Source organism: Oncorhynchus clarkii, chromosome 4, assembly GCF_045791955.1.
Source record: "Oncorhynchus clarkii lewisi isolate Uvic-CL-2024 chromosome 4, UVic_Ocla_1.0, whole genome shotgun sequence".
NCBI classification, from domain to species: Eukaryota; Metazoa; Chordata; class Actinopteri; order Salmoniformes; family Salmonidae; genus Oncorhynchus; species Oncorhynchus clarkii.
The window spans coordinates 71,678,755-71,696,522 of record NC_092150.1 but is presented as its reverse complement, the minus strand read 5'-3'; the positions used below and the strand labels follow the sequence as shown (position 1 = coordinate 71,696,522).

General features: G+C 45.2%; 1 protein-coding gene across 1 annotated transcript in view; it reads right to left on the bottom strand.

Moving 5' to 3' along the window:
- Nucleotides 1-17,768, bottom strand: part of LOC139407231 (TUB like protein 4a) — a 50,537-nt gene that overhangs the window by 8,256 nt on the left and 24,513 nt on the right. Inside the window, exons 3-9 of the mRNA XM_071150820.1 lie at nucleotides 16,451-16,579; nucleotides 15,716-15,877; nucleotides 11,163-11,343; nucleotides 5,191-5,298; nucleotides 1,554-1,720; nucleotides 1,111-1,335; nucleotides 571-805 (exon numbers count right to left, since the gene is read on the bottom strand). Coding sequence (XP_071006921.1) covers nucleotides 571-805; nucleotides 1,111-1,335; nucleotides 1,554-1,720; nucleotides 5,191-5,298; nucleotides 11,163-11,343; nucleotides 15,716-15,877; nucleotides 16,451-16,579 — 1,207 coding nt within the window. The remainder of the gene's footprint in view (nucleotides 1-570; nucleotides 806-1,110; nucleotides 1,336-1,553; nucleotides 1,721-5,190; nucleotides 5,299-11,162; nucleotides 11,344-15,715; nucleotides 15,878-16,450; nucleotides 16,580-17,768) is intronic.

Sequence of the window (17,768 nt, the reverse complement as noted above, 5' to 3'; positions counted from 1 at the left end):
GCCCCCGAACCGCAACTGCTCCAGTTTAGGTCAAGATCATTTATTTTATCAGCATTTAAGAGTGAATGGGCTGCATACATTTCATGGCTGGATTCATTTATCACAGGAGAGGGCAGTGGAGAGGGAGGTGATTTATGGTAGATACCAGAGGCCATTAAGTAGTTAACAGGGGCCCAGTCTGCTTTGATCTGTGGCTGGCTGGCTGGCTGGGGGACTATTAAACACTGAGAACACTCATGCCAACCAACACTGTCTGAAACTTCTTAACCACAAGTTAGTCCTACATGTTATATGAACAGAAAAGTACCAGGGGAGCAGGGAAGGAGGCTCTGGCTAGGCAGCAGACTGACAAATTATATTTGAGTAACTAACGGTTATTAACAAGAAGATACTGACTTCACACTTTTTAAGTAAAAAGCAGTCAATCGAGAAGCTGAACCAGCTCCCAAAGCAACAGAATCGTCTAGAATCATCGTTAGAACAGCCATAATGGAGCAGGATTTCAATGTGATATTTTCTAAACAAACACCACCAACACTTTCCTCACACAGTTTCGTCAGAAAACCTCACCTGCTTTGCCGTCCGTCTTGGGGTCCATGATCACGAACTCGGGACGGAGCTTGCTGATGCGTCGGCCCTTGAGGATGGGCACCAAGCCCCCTAGGTACTCCAGGTAGAGGGTGTAGCAGGGCCCGCCCACCTCAGGGTTGTCCTCCGTCCGCTTCATGGTGCAGTGCAGCCGCTCGTTCCCCGCCGTCGGGTAACTCACAAAGTCACGCATATTGTTGGGGTCTGGAATGGGGGGCTAGAGGTGGAGAGAGAGAGAGAGAGAGAAAAGATGAATGGATGAGGTGCATTCTGGCACAAAGCGGTGACTCCTGGTGCTGACTCAAGTCAAGTAGCAATTTTATCCCTTGCTAAACACTTTTTCAATCCTCTATCTTACCCTGGAATTATGACCCTGAATGACCGTTTGTATTGAATGTCAGTCTGTATAAACTGCCAGGTGGGTAAACCAGAACCCTCAACCTCCCCATTTCATAGAGTAGCATATCCTCACCCTCCCAGACACATATCCATACTGTATGCGACATCTCATAAACCCTGTACCTTGATGGTGGGTGTGAAGGCTGTGGTGACGTAAGAACAGAGACGAGAGGGCATGGTGAGCTTTGCCACGTCCTTCTCCTCCCGGAGCGCCCCTGCAATGCCCTGCTGGCACAGCAGCTGCAGGCTGGCCACCCGGTGCTCCACCCGCACCACGTAGAGTACCGGGCCACAAGCCAAGAACAGACGAGAGTCCCGGTGACCCCAGCACAGCGTGGTGATGGGACGCTGGGGAGAACGGGGATGGTGATTATTCTATGGAACTCTTGCATATGATGTGACTTCTCAATAGTATGTTTACCAATGAAAGGTGTTGTGTGTGTGGTACTGAAGATGTGTTGTGGATGCTGGAGTGTGTGTGTGTGTCATCTGTGCCGCAGGAGCTGGTCTAAGTGTGTGTGTGTGTGTGTGTGTGTGTGTGTGTGTGTGTGTGTGTGTGTTATTACTTGTGCAGGCGTGTCCAGTGTGTAGATGTGTTCTCCGCAGACGTTGTAGAACTTGACGACGGCGTTTCTGGTGGGAGGTAGACAGGAGGAGTCGGGGGGCAAGACAGCTCTCTCCATCCCAGCCACGGCCAGGAGATCCCCCTGAGAACACCACTGGACTACCACATCTACCACACACAGAGAAGAGAATACATGAAGAGTTTACACACACAAAACACTTACCCTTAAGAACACCACTGACCAATGTGGGTGATATAGGCCTAGAAAGCAGAAGATAGTGAGAATCTGTTTTTTTTCCCCCAGGTTGCCTAAATCCAAGCAAAATTGAGCTTAGGTGCATCCTGCTTCCATTGATCGTCCTTGAGAAGTTTCTATAACTTGATTGGAGTCCACCTGTGGTAAATTCAATTGATTGGACATGATTTGGAAAGGCACACACCTATCTACAGTTGAAGTCGGAAGTTTACATACACCTTGGCCAAATACATTTAAACTCAGTTTTTCACAATTCCTGACATTTAATCCAAGTAAAAATTCCCTGTCTTAGGTCAGTTAGGATCACCACCTTATTTTAAGAATGTGAAATGTCAGAATAATAGTAGAGAAAATGATTTCTTTCAGCTTTTATTACTTTCATCACATTCCCAGTGGGTCAGAAGTTTACATACACTCAATTAATATTTGGTAGCATTGCCTTTAAATTGCTTAACTTGGGTCAAACATTTTGGGTAGCCTCAACAAGCTTCCCACATTAAATTGGGTGAATTTTGGCCCATTCCTCCTGACAGAGCTGCTATAACTAAGTCAGGTTTGTAGGCCTCCTTGCTCACAGCAAAACGTTTATGAAGGCTGCCTACTTGTTGAACTTGTCAGATATCACTACACACTTTGTTTTTATACAGTTGACACAGATGTTGTTTTTGTTTTGCTGGCCAGTAAAGACTATTTTTAAATTAGACTCTTCCTAGAACTGTCCGCCTGGCCAAACTGAGCAATCGGGTGAGAAGTGCCTTGGTCAGGGAGGTGACCAAGAACCCGATGGTCACTCTGACAGAGCTCCAGAGTTCCTCTGTGGAGATGGGAGAACCTTCCAGAAGGACTACCATCTCTGCAGCACTCCACCAATCAGGCCTTTAATGTAGAGTGGCTAGACAGAAGCCACTCCTCAGTAAAAGCCATGACAGCCAGCTTGGTGTTTGCAAAAAAGGCACCTAAAGGACTCTCAGACCATGAGAAAAATGATTCTCTGGTCTGATGAAACCAAGATTGAACTCTTTGGCCTGAATGCCTAGAGTCACGTCTGGAAGAATCCTGGCACCATCCCTATGGTGAAGCATGGTGGTGGCAACATTGTGGGGATGTTTTTCAGCGGCAGGGACTGGGAGACAAGTCAGGATCAAGGGAAAGATGAACGGAGCAAAGTACAGAGAGATCCTTGATGAAAACCTGCTCTAGAGCGTTCAGGACCTCAGACTGGGGAAAAGGCTCACCTTCCAACAGGACAACGACCCTAAGCACATAGCTAAGGCAACGCAGGAGTGGTTTCGGGACATGTCTCTGAATGTCATTGAGTGGCCGCGCCAGAGCCCGGACTTGAATCTGATCGAACATCTCTGGAGAGACCTGAAAATAGCTGTGCAGCGACGCTCCCCATCCAATCTGACAGAGCTTGAGCGGATCTGCAGAGAAGAATGGAGAAACTCTCCAAATACAGGTGTGCCAAGCTTGTAGCATCATACCCAAGAAGATTCGAGGCTGGAATCGCTGCCAAAAGGTGCTTCAACAAAAGTACTGAGTAAATGTTCTGAATACTTTTGTAAATTTGATATTTAATTTATTTATTGCAAAATTGTCTAACAACCTGTTTTTGCTTTGTCATTTTGGGGTATTGTGTGTAGATTGATGAGGGGGGGGGGAAAAAACTCTTAAGGTTCATGTCTGAGTATAACAGAACTTATGTAGCAGGCAAAACCCCGAGGACTAACTGTTCAGATTGTTTTTTTTTGGCCTCTCTCTGTTCCCTGACTTGTTATTGCCAAGGGATATTTCTTAGGAACCTGTTTTCAGTTCCTACCGCTTCCACTGTATGTCACCAGTCTTTGGAATTTGGTTGATGTTATTAATTTGTGCAACGAAGAAGAAGCACATCCAGGAACAACGTTACACTATTGAGAGTTGCGCAAGACGTAAAAAAGGAGCATGGTTTGTTTACTTCCTGTATTGAAAACAGATTGCCTCGTCTACAATTTGATCGATTATTAACGTTTAAAAATACCTAAAGTTGTATTACAAAAGTAGTTTGAAATATTATGGCAAAGTTTATAGGACACTTTTGAAATATTTTGTAGTGACGATGCGTTTTTTGGAAACTGTTTTTTTTTTTCTGGATCAAACGCATCAAATAAATGGACATTTGGATATATATGGGAGGAATTAATCGAACAAAAGGACCAATTGTGATGTTTATGGGACATATTGGAGTGTCAACAAAATAAGCTCGTCAAAGGTAATGCATGTTTTATATTTTATTTCTGCGTTTTGTGTAGCGCCTGCAGGGTTGAAATATTCTACTCTCTTTGTTGACATTGTGCTATCATCAGATAATAGCTTCTTATGCTTTTGCCGAAAAGCTTTTTAAAATCTGACATGTTGGCTGGATTCACAGCGAGTGTAGCTTTAATTGAGTATCTTACATATGTGATTTAATGAAAGTTAGATTTTTATATCATATTTTGAATTTGCCGTGCTGCATTTTCCCCGTTTTTTTCCCAAGTGGGACGCAAACGTCCCCTATACCATAAGAAGTTAATACATTTAACGTAACAAAATGTGGAAAAGGTCAAGGGGTCTGAACACATTCCGAATGCACTGTACATATCCAAAAAAAGCATTGGATTGGTGTAAACATGGGCGAGTTTCCTTCCACCATATTTTTTGCAACCAGACTCAGCACAGTCACTTGACAATTGAGATTGACTTCATAATTTAAAGGGCCAATTAGCAGTTGAAACAAAGTGTCATCCTCACCACTGCTTCGGTAAAAAGCTGAGGGATGGGGCTGGAGAAATGTAACCACTTAAAATTCTTAGACAGAGCTATGGATGCAAGGACTGACCATCAATGATATCAAAATGATAGTTTTAACCATTTACTTTGTTTACAAACATTGTAGTAAAACAAGCTTATATTTGGGGTTCTGATGAGGAACAACAGCTGAAACTACACTCGAGACATAAGTTATAGTCTTCAAGAATCAATGGATGTAGCAACTGCTGACTGCCCCTTTAAACCTAACCTATGACCTGACCCATCATCACCTTATGTATGATGGGAAACCCAGCCCAGGTCAGTTTCATAGCGTAGCATAGCTTATGCTGCCCCCCAGATAACAACCCCCCCCTGAAAATACAAAATAAACTACACAACACAAATGGCTCCTAGCCTGGCCCGCGCATGCTTTCTGACCCGAACAATAAAACTGAAACTTAATAATATAAAAAATTAAATAGAAATACTTTTATACAACTGAAACTAAATACAAACTAGCAAATCAGGTCTAAAACTAACTGAAAAATCTAAAAACCAATAGAAAAAAGAAAAAAATGAAATCTATAATAACCTTGATACAAACACATACCTTTTAGGCCAGTGTGGATAAGAGTGGGAGAGAGGTCATCATAGTTGTTCATCAGGCTGATGTCTCCAGAGGTGAAGCTGACCGTCAGCAGAGGCTTCAAACGTTGGACTGTGGAGACAAAGACCACAACAAGACCAGGTCAGAGAGAGGGATACCACAACACAACCACAGAAACAAAGAGACCCAAGGTCAACAGAGTGAAACAAAACCAGGTCAACCATGATCCTATTCTGATTCTATTTCAGAGAGACTGACAATCCGACTAAGACAAATTGCTCTTTCTTATATTTTCTGGAATTCATACCAAATGCAAGCATTCCCTGTATTATACGTTGATAGCTTCTTAGCAACCAAGTCAGAGGATGGTGTGATCAATATGCATTTCCAGTGGGCCATAAAATTGATTGAGAGTGAGGGACACCGTGTGTGTGTGTGTGTGTGTGTGTGTGTGTGTGTGTGTGTGTGTGTGTGTGTGTGTGTGTGTGTGTGTGTAATAAGGGAGGGGTAGTGGGACACAAGGACATTTCTGCATCTTTGGCAGCTGCTCCTAGTGATTAATCTTGGGGTAGTGATCTCTACTGTGTCCTATTCAAAAGCACAAAGACACCCATGCATCTCACCTTAGTACCATCCATCCACTCTCTCAGGGCTATAAATAACACACCTTCATAAAACACAGCCACCGCTGCTCTGAACACCATGTAAATCTTGGGTGCCTCAAAGGGACTAAGGACAACTATCGTGACTGTTCTGTATTAGTCCATGGTTTATGTGAACATACGATCAGTGATGAAGGACAAGGAGGTTTAACTAAACATGAGGAACTGATCAGGTCATGTTGTCAGGGAAAAATGTCAAGGTTCCATCCTACTCTCCGCATTGTGCTACGCTATGAAACTGACCTGGGTTGGGTTTCCCAAAAACATCGTGGCACTAAGATCATCTTAATGCCATTGAAACTAAGTGCTACAATGCTTTTGGGAAACCGAGCCCTGTACTAAACAGTGTGTGATGTACTGGTTGTATCGTTTAGTTAGAAGTAACGCTACAGTGTCATGGTGTAGCAAATATATCAATGTAATCTTTGCAGTAAGACAGCAGCAGTAGAAGGCCTGGCATCTTCAACCAGCGCCTTGAGTCATTCGCTAGCCTGCCCTTCCCGCAGATAATTTCTCAGCGCCAATCAATTACCAGCGACTTTTTTAAATTAGTGAATTAGAGCATAATTATCGTTCCAGCTCAGGCAAGCACTTTTGACACACCGACTGACCAGACTCTAAACACATCACCGGGGGAGGCTGGCCCAGGCATCGATGCAACCAATGAGACGCAATAAAAAAACGTTCAAAAAAACAGTGCACATAAAATGGAGGCCGTTATGTGAGCTGCTAATCATGCACATCACTTCCCAAGGAGGCTGAGAGGTGTTCCACCAAATAAATTCTTACCAAACCAAAGACCAGGGGAGATGCAGGAAACAGAGAGGTTTGTGTAACACACGGGTCTCTCTAACAAAGGCCTATTAAAACAGTTATATCACATATCGGCCCCTTGGTTAAACTGGTAACCTTGTGGCTGTACAGTACTGCTTCCAGGCCATTGGAGGGATGAGGGGAGTTGGTTTTGACAAGAGCCATTGAATTAGGGTAAAATTATGATTCAAATGGAAAATTTGACCCACAGGGTCCCTGGATAATTTTTATGTAGGACTGAGAAGCTCAGTTCTGGTGACTTTAAAAAAAGTCTACTCCAAATGAATGAAAAATTAATTCTGATGACACCCTTTAAATTACAATTTCCACTTCCCGAAATAAGCCCAATAACACAAACCACATTTTCATCCAACCATTTCATGCGGATGAATTACCTGATTCATGAAAATAGTCACGACATGGCTGATGGAAACATGAAATGCCGGTAAAATGTTATAAATGCCGACAGACAATTTGTTTGTTCGTTCGACGTGGTGGGATCTTTTTGTCACGTGATGATGTTTGTGTGGTCCACCCACTACGATTGGGGAAAGCATGCAGTTTATTAGGCTACATATGAAATAAGTTATAATGATCTTCACAGGGTTAGTGAATGTATAAGGTGATGAGCTTGATGCTCCAATAAATATCGAGGGTCTTATTCTGGTGACATGATGATCGATGCTTGCCTACCGTTTGACAAATAAATAATATCACTGTTAGCAATAATCTCATAATGTAGGTAGCCTACCCACACAGCATCTGTGAGCTGTTGGCTAGAGAGCATGAGCCAAGACCAGAGTAGCACCTTTGTTATATAAAGCAACCGTTTTTCTGACAAAACCATCTGAAGAGTTGAAAATGCAATTTAACTTGTATTTTTCCATTCGGTATATGGGAATTTAATGGCAAAAGTTATTTTTATGTGCACTACCTTAATCAGGCACAGCCATTTATCCGCAAAAGTAGGTTTGATAGAAACACATCCCTGGTGGGAAAATATACATATTGTTTCATGCAGATTATCGAATATTCGCATCAAAATCTGTTGCAAATTTGATGGAAACCTAGCTGCACATAGCCATTGCATGGTCCATATTATCAGGTATGCTATTAGCAATAAACATTATCACCTGTAGCTCATCTACATCATAAACAATTAATGAACATGCACCTGTGGAACGGTCATGACACGAACAGCTTACAGACAGTAGGCAATTAAGGTCACAGTTCTGAAAACTTAGGACACTAAAGAGGCCTTTCTACTGACTCTGAAAAACAGCAAAAGAAAGATGCCCAGGGTCCCTGCTCATCTGCGTGAACATGCCTTAGGCATGAGGACTACAGATGTGGCCAGAGAGACAGGACGGACAGCTGATCGTCCTTGCAGTGGCAGACGACGTGTAACAGCACCTGCACAGGATCGGTACATCCAAACATCACACCTGCGGGACAGGTTCAGGATAGCAACAACAACTGCCCGAGTTACACCAGGAATGCACATTCCCTCCATCAGTGCTCAGACTGTCCGCAATAGGCTGAGAGAGGCTGGACTGAGGGCTTGTAGGCCTGTAAGGCAGGTCCTCAACAGATCACCGGCAACAACGTTGCCTATGGGCACAAACCCACCATCGCTGGACCAGACAGAACTGGCAAAAAGTGCTCTTCACTGACGAGTCGCGGTTTTGTCTCACCAGGGGCGATGGTCAGATTCGCGTTTATCGTCGAAGGAATGAGCGTTACACCGAGGCCTGTACTCTGGAGCGGGATTGATTTGGAGGTGGAGGGTCCGTCATGGTCTGGGGCGGTGTGTCACAGCATCATCGGACTGAGCTTGTTGTCATTGCAAGCAATCGCAACACTGTGCATTACAGGGAAGAAATCCTCCTCCCTCATGTGGTACCCTTCCTGCAGGCTCATCCTGACATGACCCTCCAGCATGACAATGCCACCAGCCATACTGCTCGTTCTGTGTGTGATTTCCTGCAAGACAGGAATGTCAATGTTCTGCCATGGCCAGCGAAGATCCCGGATCTCAATCCCATTGAGCACGTCTGGAACCTGTTGGATCTGGGACCTGTTGGATTGGAGGGTGAGGGCTAGGGCCATTCCCTCCAGAAATGTCTGGGAACTTGCAGGTGCCTTGGTGGAAGAGTGGGGTAACATCTCACAGCAAGAACTGGCAAATCTGGTGCAGTCCATGAAGAGGAGATGCACTGGAATACTTAATGCAGCTGTGGCCACACCAGACTGTTATTTCCTTTGTTCAGAAACACATTATTCAATTTCTGTTAGTCACATGTCTGTGGAACGTGTTCAGTTTATGTCTCAGTTGTTGAATCTTATGTTCATACAAATATTTACACATGTTAAGTTTACTGAAAATAAACGCAGTTGACAGTGAGAGGACGTTTCTTTTGTTGCTGAGTTTATTTTAACTGGTTAGCATCCTATTGATGAATTGAATGTCCCCAAAAAAACATGCCTGTACTTCTCACAGAAACCACTTCCATGTCACAATTTTCCCACACAACACTTTCCCTGGTTGCCACTACTTTTGCTCAACAAAGAAATATAATTTTTCTCGTCACAATCTTTTAGGTCACTTAATTTTTAAAAATATATTTAGGTAGGGTGGCATTTTACCCCAAGTTACCCGACAATTGTCCTGGGTTGCATTTAGCCCCACTTTCCCCTATGCACTCACAGTGAATTGCAGAGCAGTAATGTGTTTAACCATGCCTCTGCTAAAAACACCAGGTTTAAAATGGTGCAGTTCGCCCATATTTAGGAGTTAAGAAATACATAAAGTAGGAATGGAAAGCTGGAAGATCCCCCCCTCTTTTTAACAAAGGCCATTAAAACGTCTGTTTCCCCCACGATAGCAAGAATTGTTGTGCACTGACTGCTTGTTAGAATGCATGTTTCCCTCCCTATGGCACTCGTAACTTGAATGAGCCTCAAGAGGAATATTTCTCTCGCAAAGAACATACAACAAGCCAAATAGGTAAACAGAAGATATTCTACTCCAGTGTAGTCTGATTTTTCTATTCATTACTCGTTTTGTTTGCAGACAAAAACTAAATGTGGACTGTTCTAGCATCTTCAAAGTGTACCTTCGCAGAAATATTTAATGTTGCATATTTATTTTTTTCCCACATGGCAGCAATAATTTTGCAGTGGCACAGAGCCACATGTAAATGACTGCAGCGAAAAGACTGAATTGAAAGTAACATTTAATTCTATGTGACCTGAAAGCCATATGGTTGGGGTTATGGGTTTTGGAAGTTCACTCAGAATCCCATTCGTTTTTTGATAGGGCTGCACTGAGCCACCATATAAAACATGACATTGGGGGCCATATTATCCATAAATCAGTTTCCATGACAAAGGCCCAGACTGGCGGTCACTAGGGTGGCAGTGTGACGCACAACCAGGGGTCCGGTGATGTGTGACTTTGACAGCTGTCCGCCACCGTCCCCAAAACCAAGTCAGTTATTAGGACCTCCTTTGTCAAATATCAGCCCTATGTCGCACACGTCCTCCCCGCGCCCACTGTGTCCCCTACTCTCCTCTCTCTTTACTCTGCTCTATCCCTCCCTCTTTTCGTCTATCTGTTTCCTCCCTCCGCTCGGTCACACTCGTTTGTTTTTAGTGGCCTCTTGAGTCCCTGTCCCCTACTCCCCCACAGTCTGGGAGTGGATTGCTTTAATAGACTGAGCTCAATGCAGTCCAATGATCACGGTCCCATTTCCTACCGTTAATTAGTTGGCCCACAGGGAGTTACAAAGGAGTGTGCATGTGAAGTGAGTGTCACAAATGACATACATGTCAAATAATTTAAAAGTTCAATTCTATATATAAACTATGAAGCATTAGGGATCCAATGTCAATATTTTCATACACGTTTCCTAAAATTGGATGTTGGGTTTATATTGCTTCAGGGTCACTTCTCTCAATCATACCCCATTTGACCTTTCTTAAAAACAGGGCATCATAGCAGTTCACTGGAGGAGAGATATAATGTAAAAATTTGAGAAAGAGAGGAGGAAAAATTAGAGGAGAACAGATGGCCACACATCTGCTTTCATCTGCACAGAGGGAGGTACCCAGCTGGACCCAACGCTTCCCTGGAATTCTGCTCCCAACAGGCATCGTGTCTTATCAACGAACCTAAACCTTTTACATATTAAAATTGTATTCTATGGCAGATTAATCTCTCATGCTGTGTACTAGTATTTCTGTCCTGCCAGATTAGTAAATCATAACCCTGGTGAGGAGACAGGAAGACAACAGATTGAGAGGAGAGTGCCTGCTGTGACCCTAGGCTGCCTGTTACTGTAGCTTGAAGGGGGGCATAAACAGAGGATTCTGGAGGGAGAGGATTTGTACCTTTCAGGTTTGGGAAGGGGGGTGGACTGTACCTGTAAAGGTGTGTGGGTAGGGCCTAAGGGGTGTAACTGGGGCGTAGATTGGGTAAGGATTGTAAGAGTAGTGTACCTTGTGGTGGTGTGTAGTCATCAGAGTCTGTGTCGCTCTCGCTGCTGTCCTCCACCAGGAAGCTGGGGTAGTTCCATGACATGCTGACAATGCCGTCTGACTCGTGCAGCAGGATGTGGGCCAGCATGCGCCCGTGGCAGTCCATCACAATCACCTGGCCGTCCGCAGTACCAAACAATACCTGCAGGGGGAGAGACATGACAACACAGTTACACAGAACCAGGGAGGGACACCAATGGTTAAGTCATCTTGGTCCTAGAATCTGGAATAGAATACAACTTTAATTGTCCATATGTTACAGCGAACAATGGACATGTGTCTTGGCCCTAAAATCTACTAAAAATAATGAAAGTGCAGCGCTAGAGAGATGATCAGCTGGAGAGACAGAAACAAACTCTCCAACAAACTAAACTGAGCTGACATCGTGTCAGAGCACAGACAAACAAACAAAAACACCTCCCTAAGACAGATCATGTAGATAAGCAGTCCGGCTTGGAGCTGGGCAGCAGCGAGTCCGGCTTGGAGCTGGGCAGCAGCGAGTGCGACTTGGAGCTGGGCAGCAGCGAGTGCGACTTGGAGCTGGGCAGCAGCGAGTGCGACTTGGAGCTGGGCAGCAGCGAGTGCGACTTGGAGCTGGGCAGCAGCGAGTGCGACTTGGAGCTGGGCAGCAGCGAGTGCGACTTGGAGCTGGGCAGCAGCGAGTGCGACTTGGAGCTGGGCAGCAGCGAGTGCGACTTGGAGCTGGGCAGCAGCGAGTGCGACTTGGAGCTGGGCAGCAGCGAGTGCGACTTGGAGCTGGGCAGCAGCGAGTGCGACTTGGAGCTGGGCAGCAGCGAGTGCGACTTGGAGCTGGGCAGCAGCGAGTGCGACTTGGAGCTGGGCAGCAGCGAGTCCGGCTTGGAGCTGGGCAGCAGCGAGTCCGGCTTGGAGCTGGGCAGCAGCGAGTCCGGCTTGGAGCTGGGCAGCAGCGAGTGCGACTTGGAGCTGGGCAGCAGCGAGTGCGACTTGGAGCTGGGCAGCAGCGAGTGCGACTTGGAGCTGGGCAGCAGCGAGTGCGACTTGGAGCTGGGCAGCAGCGAGTGCGACTTGGAGCTGGGCAGCAGCGAGTGCGACTTGGAGCTGGGCAGCAGCGAGTGCGACTTGGAGCTGGGCAGCAGCGAGTGCGACTTGGAGCTGGGCAGCAGCGAGTGCGACTTGGAGCTGGGCAGCAGCGAGTGCGACTTGGAGCTGGGCAGCAGCGAGTGCGACTTGGAGCTGGGCAGCAGCGAGTGCGACTTGGAGCTGGGCAGCAGCGAGTCCGACTTGGAGCTGGGCAGCAGCGAGTGCGACTTGGAGCTGGGCAGCAGCGAGTCCGACTTGGAGCTGGGCAGCAGCGAGTCCGACTTGGAGCTGGGCAGCAGCGAGTCCGACTTGGACCTGGGCGATATGGCCAAAAATCCATGTCGTACTAAATTGCCGGAATAGATGTGATTATAAACTGGGTGGTTCAAGCCCTGAATGCTGATTGGCTGACAGCCGTGGTATATCAAACCGTATGACCAAACATGTATTTTTATTGCTCTAATTACATTGGTAAACAGTTTATAATAGCAATAAGGCACCTCTGGGATTTGTGGTATATGGCCAATATACCACGGCTAAGGGATGTATCCAGGCACTCTGCGTCGCGTCGTGCATAAGAACAGCCCTTAGCCGTGGTATATTGGCCATATACCACACACCCTCGGGCCTTATTGCTTAAACAGAACGATACGTTTATAACATTTAAGTGCACCAGTTTATATTCCTTTAAACTACTACTCCAAGTTTGATGGTTGTAGCCATATTACCAAACGTATTTCATTTAAAACTTTTCTAATATAGGGTACTTACAGTAATAATAAACGATATCAGCAAAATGCCTGCTCACCCCAAATGGTGGAACTAAAATACTGTGGCTGTGGAAAAACACTTTGTCTTCCTTCCATCATGATCACAGAAATGGTTAGAACCTGGAGTTTTTCCTGGTCAGGTAAGATCACATTATCAGGAAAAACTACTGACCCTAGTCAGTGACCACTTTCATTTTAATGTTCATAAAGAAGCAGTGTCAAGGATTTAAATGTATGACGCGTTACTGTATAATACATAACAAATAACAGAGCATAATACATATTAATATAACTAACAAATATACATGAATATAGCATGTACAGAATCAGTCAAAAGTTGACACCTACTCATTCAAGGCTTTCTTTTTTAAACTATTTTTCTACATTGTAGAATAGTGAAGACATCAAAACTATGAAATAACATATGGAATCATGTAGTAACCAAAAAAGTGTTAAACAAATCAAAATATATTTTAGATTCTTCAAAGTAGACACCCTTTGCGTTGATGACAGCTTTGCACATTCTTGGCATTCTCTCAATCAGCTTCACCTGGAAAGCTTTTCCAATAGTCTTGAAGGAGTTCCCACATATGCTGAGCTCTTGCTGGCTACTTTTCCTTCACTCTGCGGCCCAAATCACCCCAAACCATCTCAAATTGCTTGAAGTCGACTGATTGTGGAGGCCAGGTCATCTGATGCAGCACTCCATCACTCTCCTTCTTGGTCAAATAGCCCTTACACAGCCTGGAGTGTGTTGGGTCATTGTCCTGTTGAAAAACAAATGATGGCGTATCGCTGAAGAATGCTGTGGTAGACATGTTGGTTAAGTGTGCCTTGAATTCTAAATAATTAGCAAAGCACCCCCACACCTCCTCAATGTTTCACGGTGGGAACCACACATGCGGAGATCATCCGTTCACCTACTCTGCATCTCACAAAGACACGGCGGTTGGAACCATAAAATCTCAAATTTGGACTCATCAGACCAAAGGACAGATTTCCACCTGTCTGATGTCCATTGCTCGTGTTTCTTGGCCCAAGCAAGTCTCTTCTTCTTATTGTTGTCCATTAGTAGTGGTTTCGACCATCTCGGCCTGATTCACACAGTCTCCTCTGAACAGTTGATGTTGAGATGTTACTTGAACTCCATGAAGCATTTATTTGGGCTGCAATTTCTGAGGCTGCTAACCCTAATGAACGTATCCTCTGCAGCAGAGGTAACTCTGGGTCTTCCATTCCTGTGGCAGTCCTTACGATAGCCAGTTTCATCATAGCGCTTGATGGCTTTTGCGACTGCACCTGAAGAAACTTTCAAAGTTCGTGAAATGTTCTGAATTGACTGACCTTCATGTCTTAAAGTAATGATGGACTGTTGTTTCTCTTTGCTTATTTTAGCTGTTCTTGCCATAATATGGACTTGGTATTTTACCAAATAGGGCTATTTTCTGTATACCACCCCTACCAGGTCACAACACAACTGATTGGCTCAAACGCATTAAGAAGGAAAGAAATTCCACAAATTAACTTTTAACAAGGCACATCTGTTAATTGAAATGCATTCCAGGTGACTACCTCGTGAAGCTGGTTGAGAGAATGCCAAGAGTGTGCAAAGCTGTCATCAAGGCAAAGGGTGGCTACTTTGAAGAATCTCAAATATCAAATATATTTGGATTTGTTTAACAATGTATTGGTTACTACATGATTCCATATGTTAAACACGGCCCCCCCATCAAACCAAGGGGTCAGGTGGGTGTTACACAATGAGTGGTTCTGGAGCAAGACAGCTTCTGTGCAACATCAGGTGAGTAGTAGAGTATTAGAACTAGTTACCTGCTGGTCGTCAGGTGAGTAGTAGAACTAGTTACCTGTTGGTCGTCAGGTGAGTAGTAGAACTAGTTACCTGCTAGTCGTCAGGTGAGTAGTAGAGTATTAGAACTAGTTACCTGCTGGTCGTCAGGTGAGTAGTAGAGTAGTAGAACTAGTTACCTGCTGGTCGTCAGGTGAGTAGTAGAGTATTAGAACTAGTTACCTGCTAGTCGTCAGGTGAGTAGTAGAGTATTAGAACTAGTTACCTGTTGGTCGTCAGGTGAGTAGTAGAGTAGTAGAACTAGTTACTTGCTGGTCGTCAGGTGAGTAGTAGAACTAGTTACCTGCTAGTCGTCAGGTGAGTAGTAGAGTATTAGAACTAGTTACCTGCTGGTCGTCAGGTGAGTAGTAGAACTAGTTACCTGCTAGTCGTCAGGTGAGTAGTAGAGTATTAGAACTAGTTACCTGCTGGTCGTCAGGTGAGTAGTAGAACTAGTTACCTGCTGGTCGTCAAGTGAGTAGTAGAACTAGTTACCTTCTGGTCGTCAAGTGAGTAGTAGAACTATAGTTACCTTCTGGTCGTCAGGTGAGTAGTAGAACTAGTTACCTTCTGGTCGTCAGGTGAGTAGTAGAACTAGTTACCTTCTGGTCGTCAGGTGAGTAGTAGAACTAGTTACCTGTTGGTCGTCAGGTGAGTAGTAGAACTAGTTACCTGCTAGTCGTCAGGTGAGTAGTAGAGTAGTAGAACTAGTTACCTGCTGGTCGTTAGGTGAGTAGTAGAGTATTAGAACTAGTTACCTGCTAGTCGTCAGATGAGTAGTAGAACTAGTTACCTTTTGGTCATCAGGTGAGTAGTAGAGTATTAGAACTAGTTACCTGCTGGTCATCGGGGGTCCAGATACCACAGGTGATCTGGCTCTCCAGGTTGATCTCTGATGACCAGTGTCTCTGGCCGCTGACCGAGCCCACCAGGACAAAGCCATCACGGTAAGAGATGAGAGCCTGGGTACCGTCATGAGACCAGGTGAAGTCACTCACCTACAGGAAAAGAGGAGGGGGGGGGGGGGGGGGTTGCAGAGAGGACAGGTCAGATACTGTACTCAATGAAGAATTTCCATTGACCATACTTTTTAGCACAGGGCTGCATCTGAAATAGGACCCTATTCACTATATCGGAGTTTTCCAGCTCCAGTCCTCGAGTGTCCCCAATAGCAGGTAGCCTAGCAACGGCAGGTAGCCTAGTGGATAAGAGCGTTCGAATCCCCAAGCCGACTAGTTGAAAACTCTGTTGATTGAGCAAGGCACTTAACCCCAATTGCTCCTGTAAGTTCCTCTGGATAAAAGACATAAAATATAAGCACACATTTTGTTGTAGGCCCAGACAAGCACACCTGATTCAACTTGTCATTAAGCCCTCAATGAGTAGAATCAGGTGAGCTTTTCCAGGGCTACAAAAAAAGTGTTCTGTTGGGGGTACTGGAAGACTAGAAATGGGGAAACACTGCCCTATATAGTGTACTACCAATGGCCCCTATTTGAGAATAGGGTACCATTTTAGACCAGGAATAGGCTTATTCCGTGTCCAGGAAACTGGCCCATAGTGTATCCCACCTGAGCCCCGCGATCGTTGACCAGCTCCACAGACCAGCGGCCCTCGTACTGGATCCACACAAAGATCCCTCCGTCTGTGTCACAAGTGGCCAGTTTCTGAAAGGGCTCGTTCCATCGCACCAGGACCACCTTGAGACACACACCACAAGACAGGAGAACTCAGAATCACATGAGCACCATTTCGCCAGAGAGCCACATTTAGACACTGGAATAAAATACATCAAAGTGTGTCAGTCTAATTTCACCAGTGACGTAAAACAAGTCCTAATATCCTGAGTGTCTTAGATAATGACTTTCTATCAATTTTCACTTCCTTTCATCATGCTGAGCCACTCAGAAGCAGAGCGAGGCAGAACAACTTCAGTGTGTCTTCTGTAACACGCTTCAACATGCTAACTCTCAAGTTATACTCTATACTCATGAACACTAAGTAAGGGGGACCATTTGCACCCCACCTGCCCCCATCCAGAACTTCACTCAATCTGGAGAGAGGGCTGAGTGATGGGGGGGTGATGATGATGGAGTGGGGACTGATTAGCTACTTTGGCTGAAGCGCTCACAGAAAGGGGGAAGAGTGTGAGGGAGAGAGAAAGACAGAGCGATAAAGAGAGAGATGGAGCGAGTATGAAAGCGTTAGTAGATGTGAGTAGGAGCAGTGCAGCTTGATGACCACAGAGTCAAAATGGATGATCCCACTGGCAACAGTGAATCGCAGATATATGGGCTTTTGCACTGACCCAGATGTCACTGAATAGACGGAGCTGTACGGCACTGTATCTGCGTCACGGCTCTGACCTTTAGGTAGTAACTCTGAGGAGGAGAGGGTTGGTGAACGTGCGACCGATGGTGCGTCTGCTTTTGTCTCATTCTAATCCTCGTCTTTCTCTCCCTCTAGTCTGTTTCTCTTACTCTCTTCATCTGCCTCCCCATCATCTATAAGTACCTAGGTGTCTGGCTAGACTGCAAACTCTCCTTCCAGACTCATATCAAACATCTCCAATCCAAAATCAAATCTAGAGAGTCTGCTTTCTATTTCGCAACAAAGCCTCCTTCACTCCCGCCGCAAAACTTACCCTAGTAAAACTGACTATCCTATCCTACCGATCCTCGACAATGTCATCTACAAAATAGCTTCCAATACTCTACTCAGCAAACTGGATGCAGTTTATCACAGTGCCATCCGTTTTGTTACTAAAGCACCTTATACCACCCACCACTGCGACCTGTATGCTCTAGTTGGCTGGCCCTCGCTACATATTCGTCGCCAGACCCACTGGCTCCAGGTCATCTACAAGTCTATGCTAGGTAAAGCTCTGCC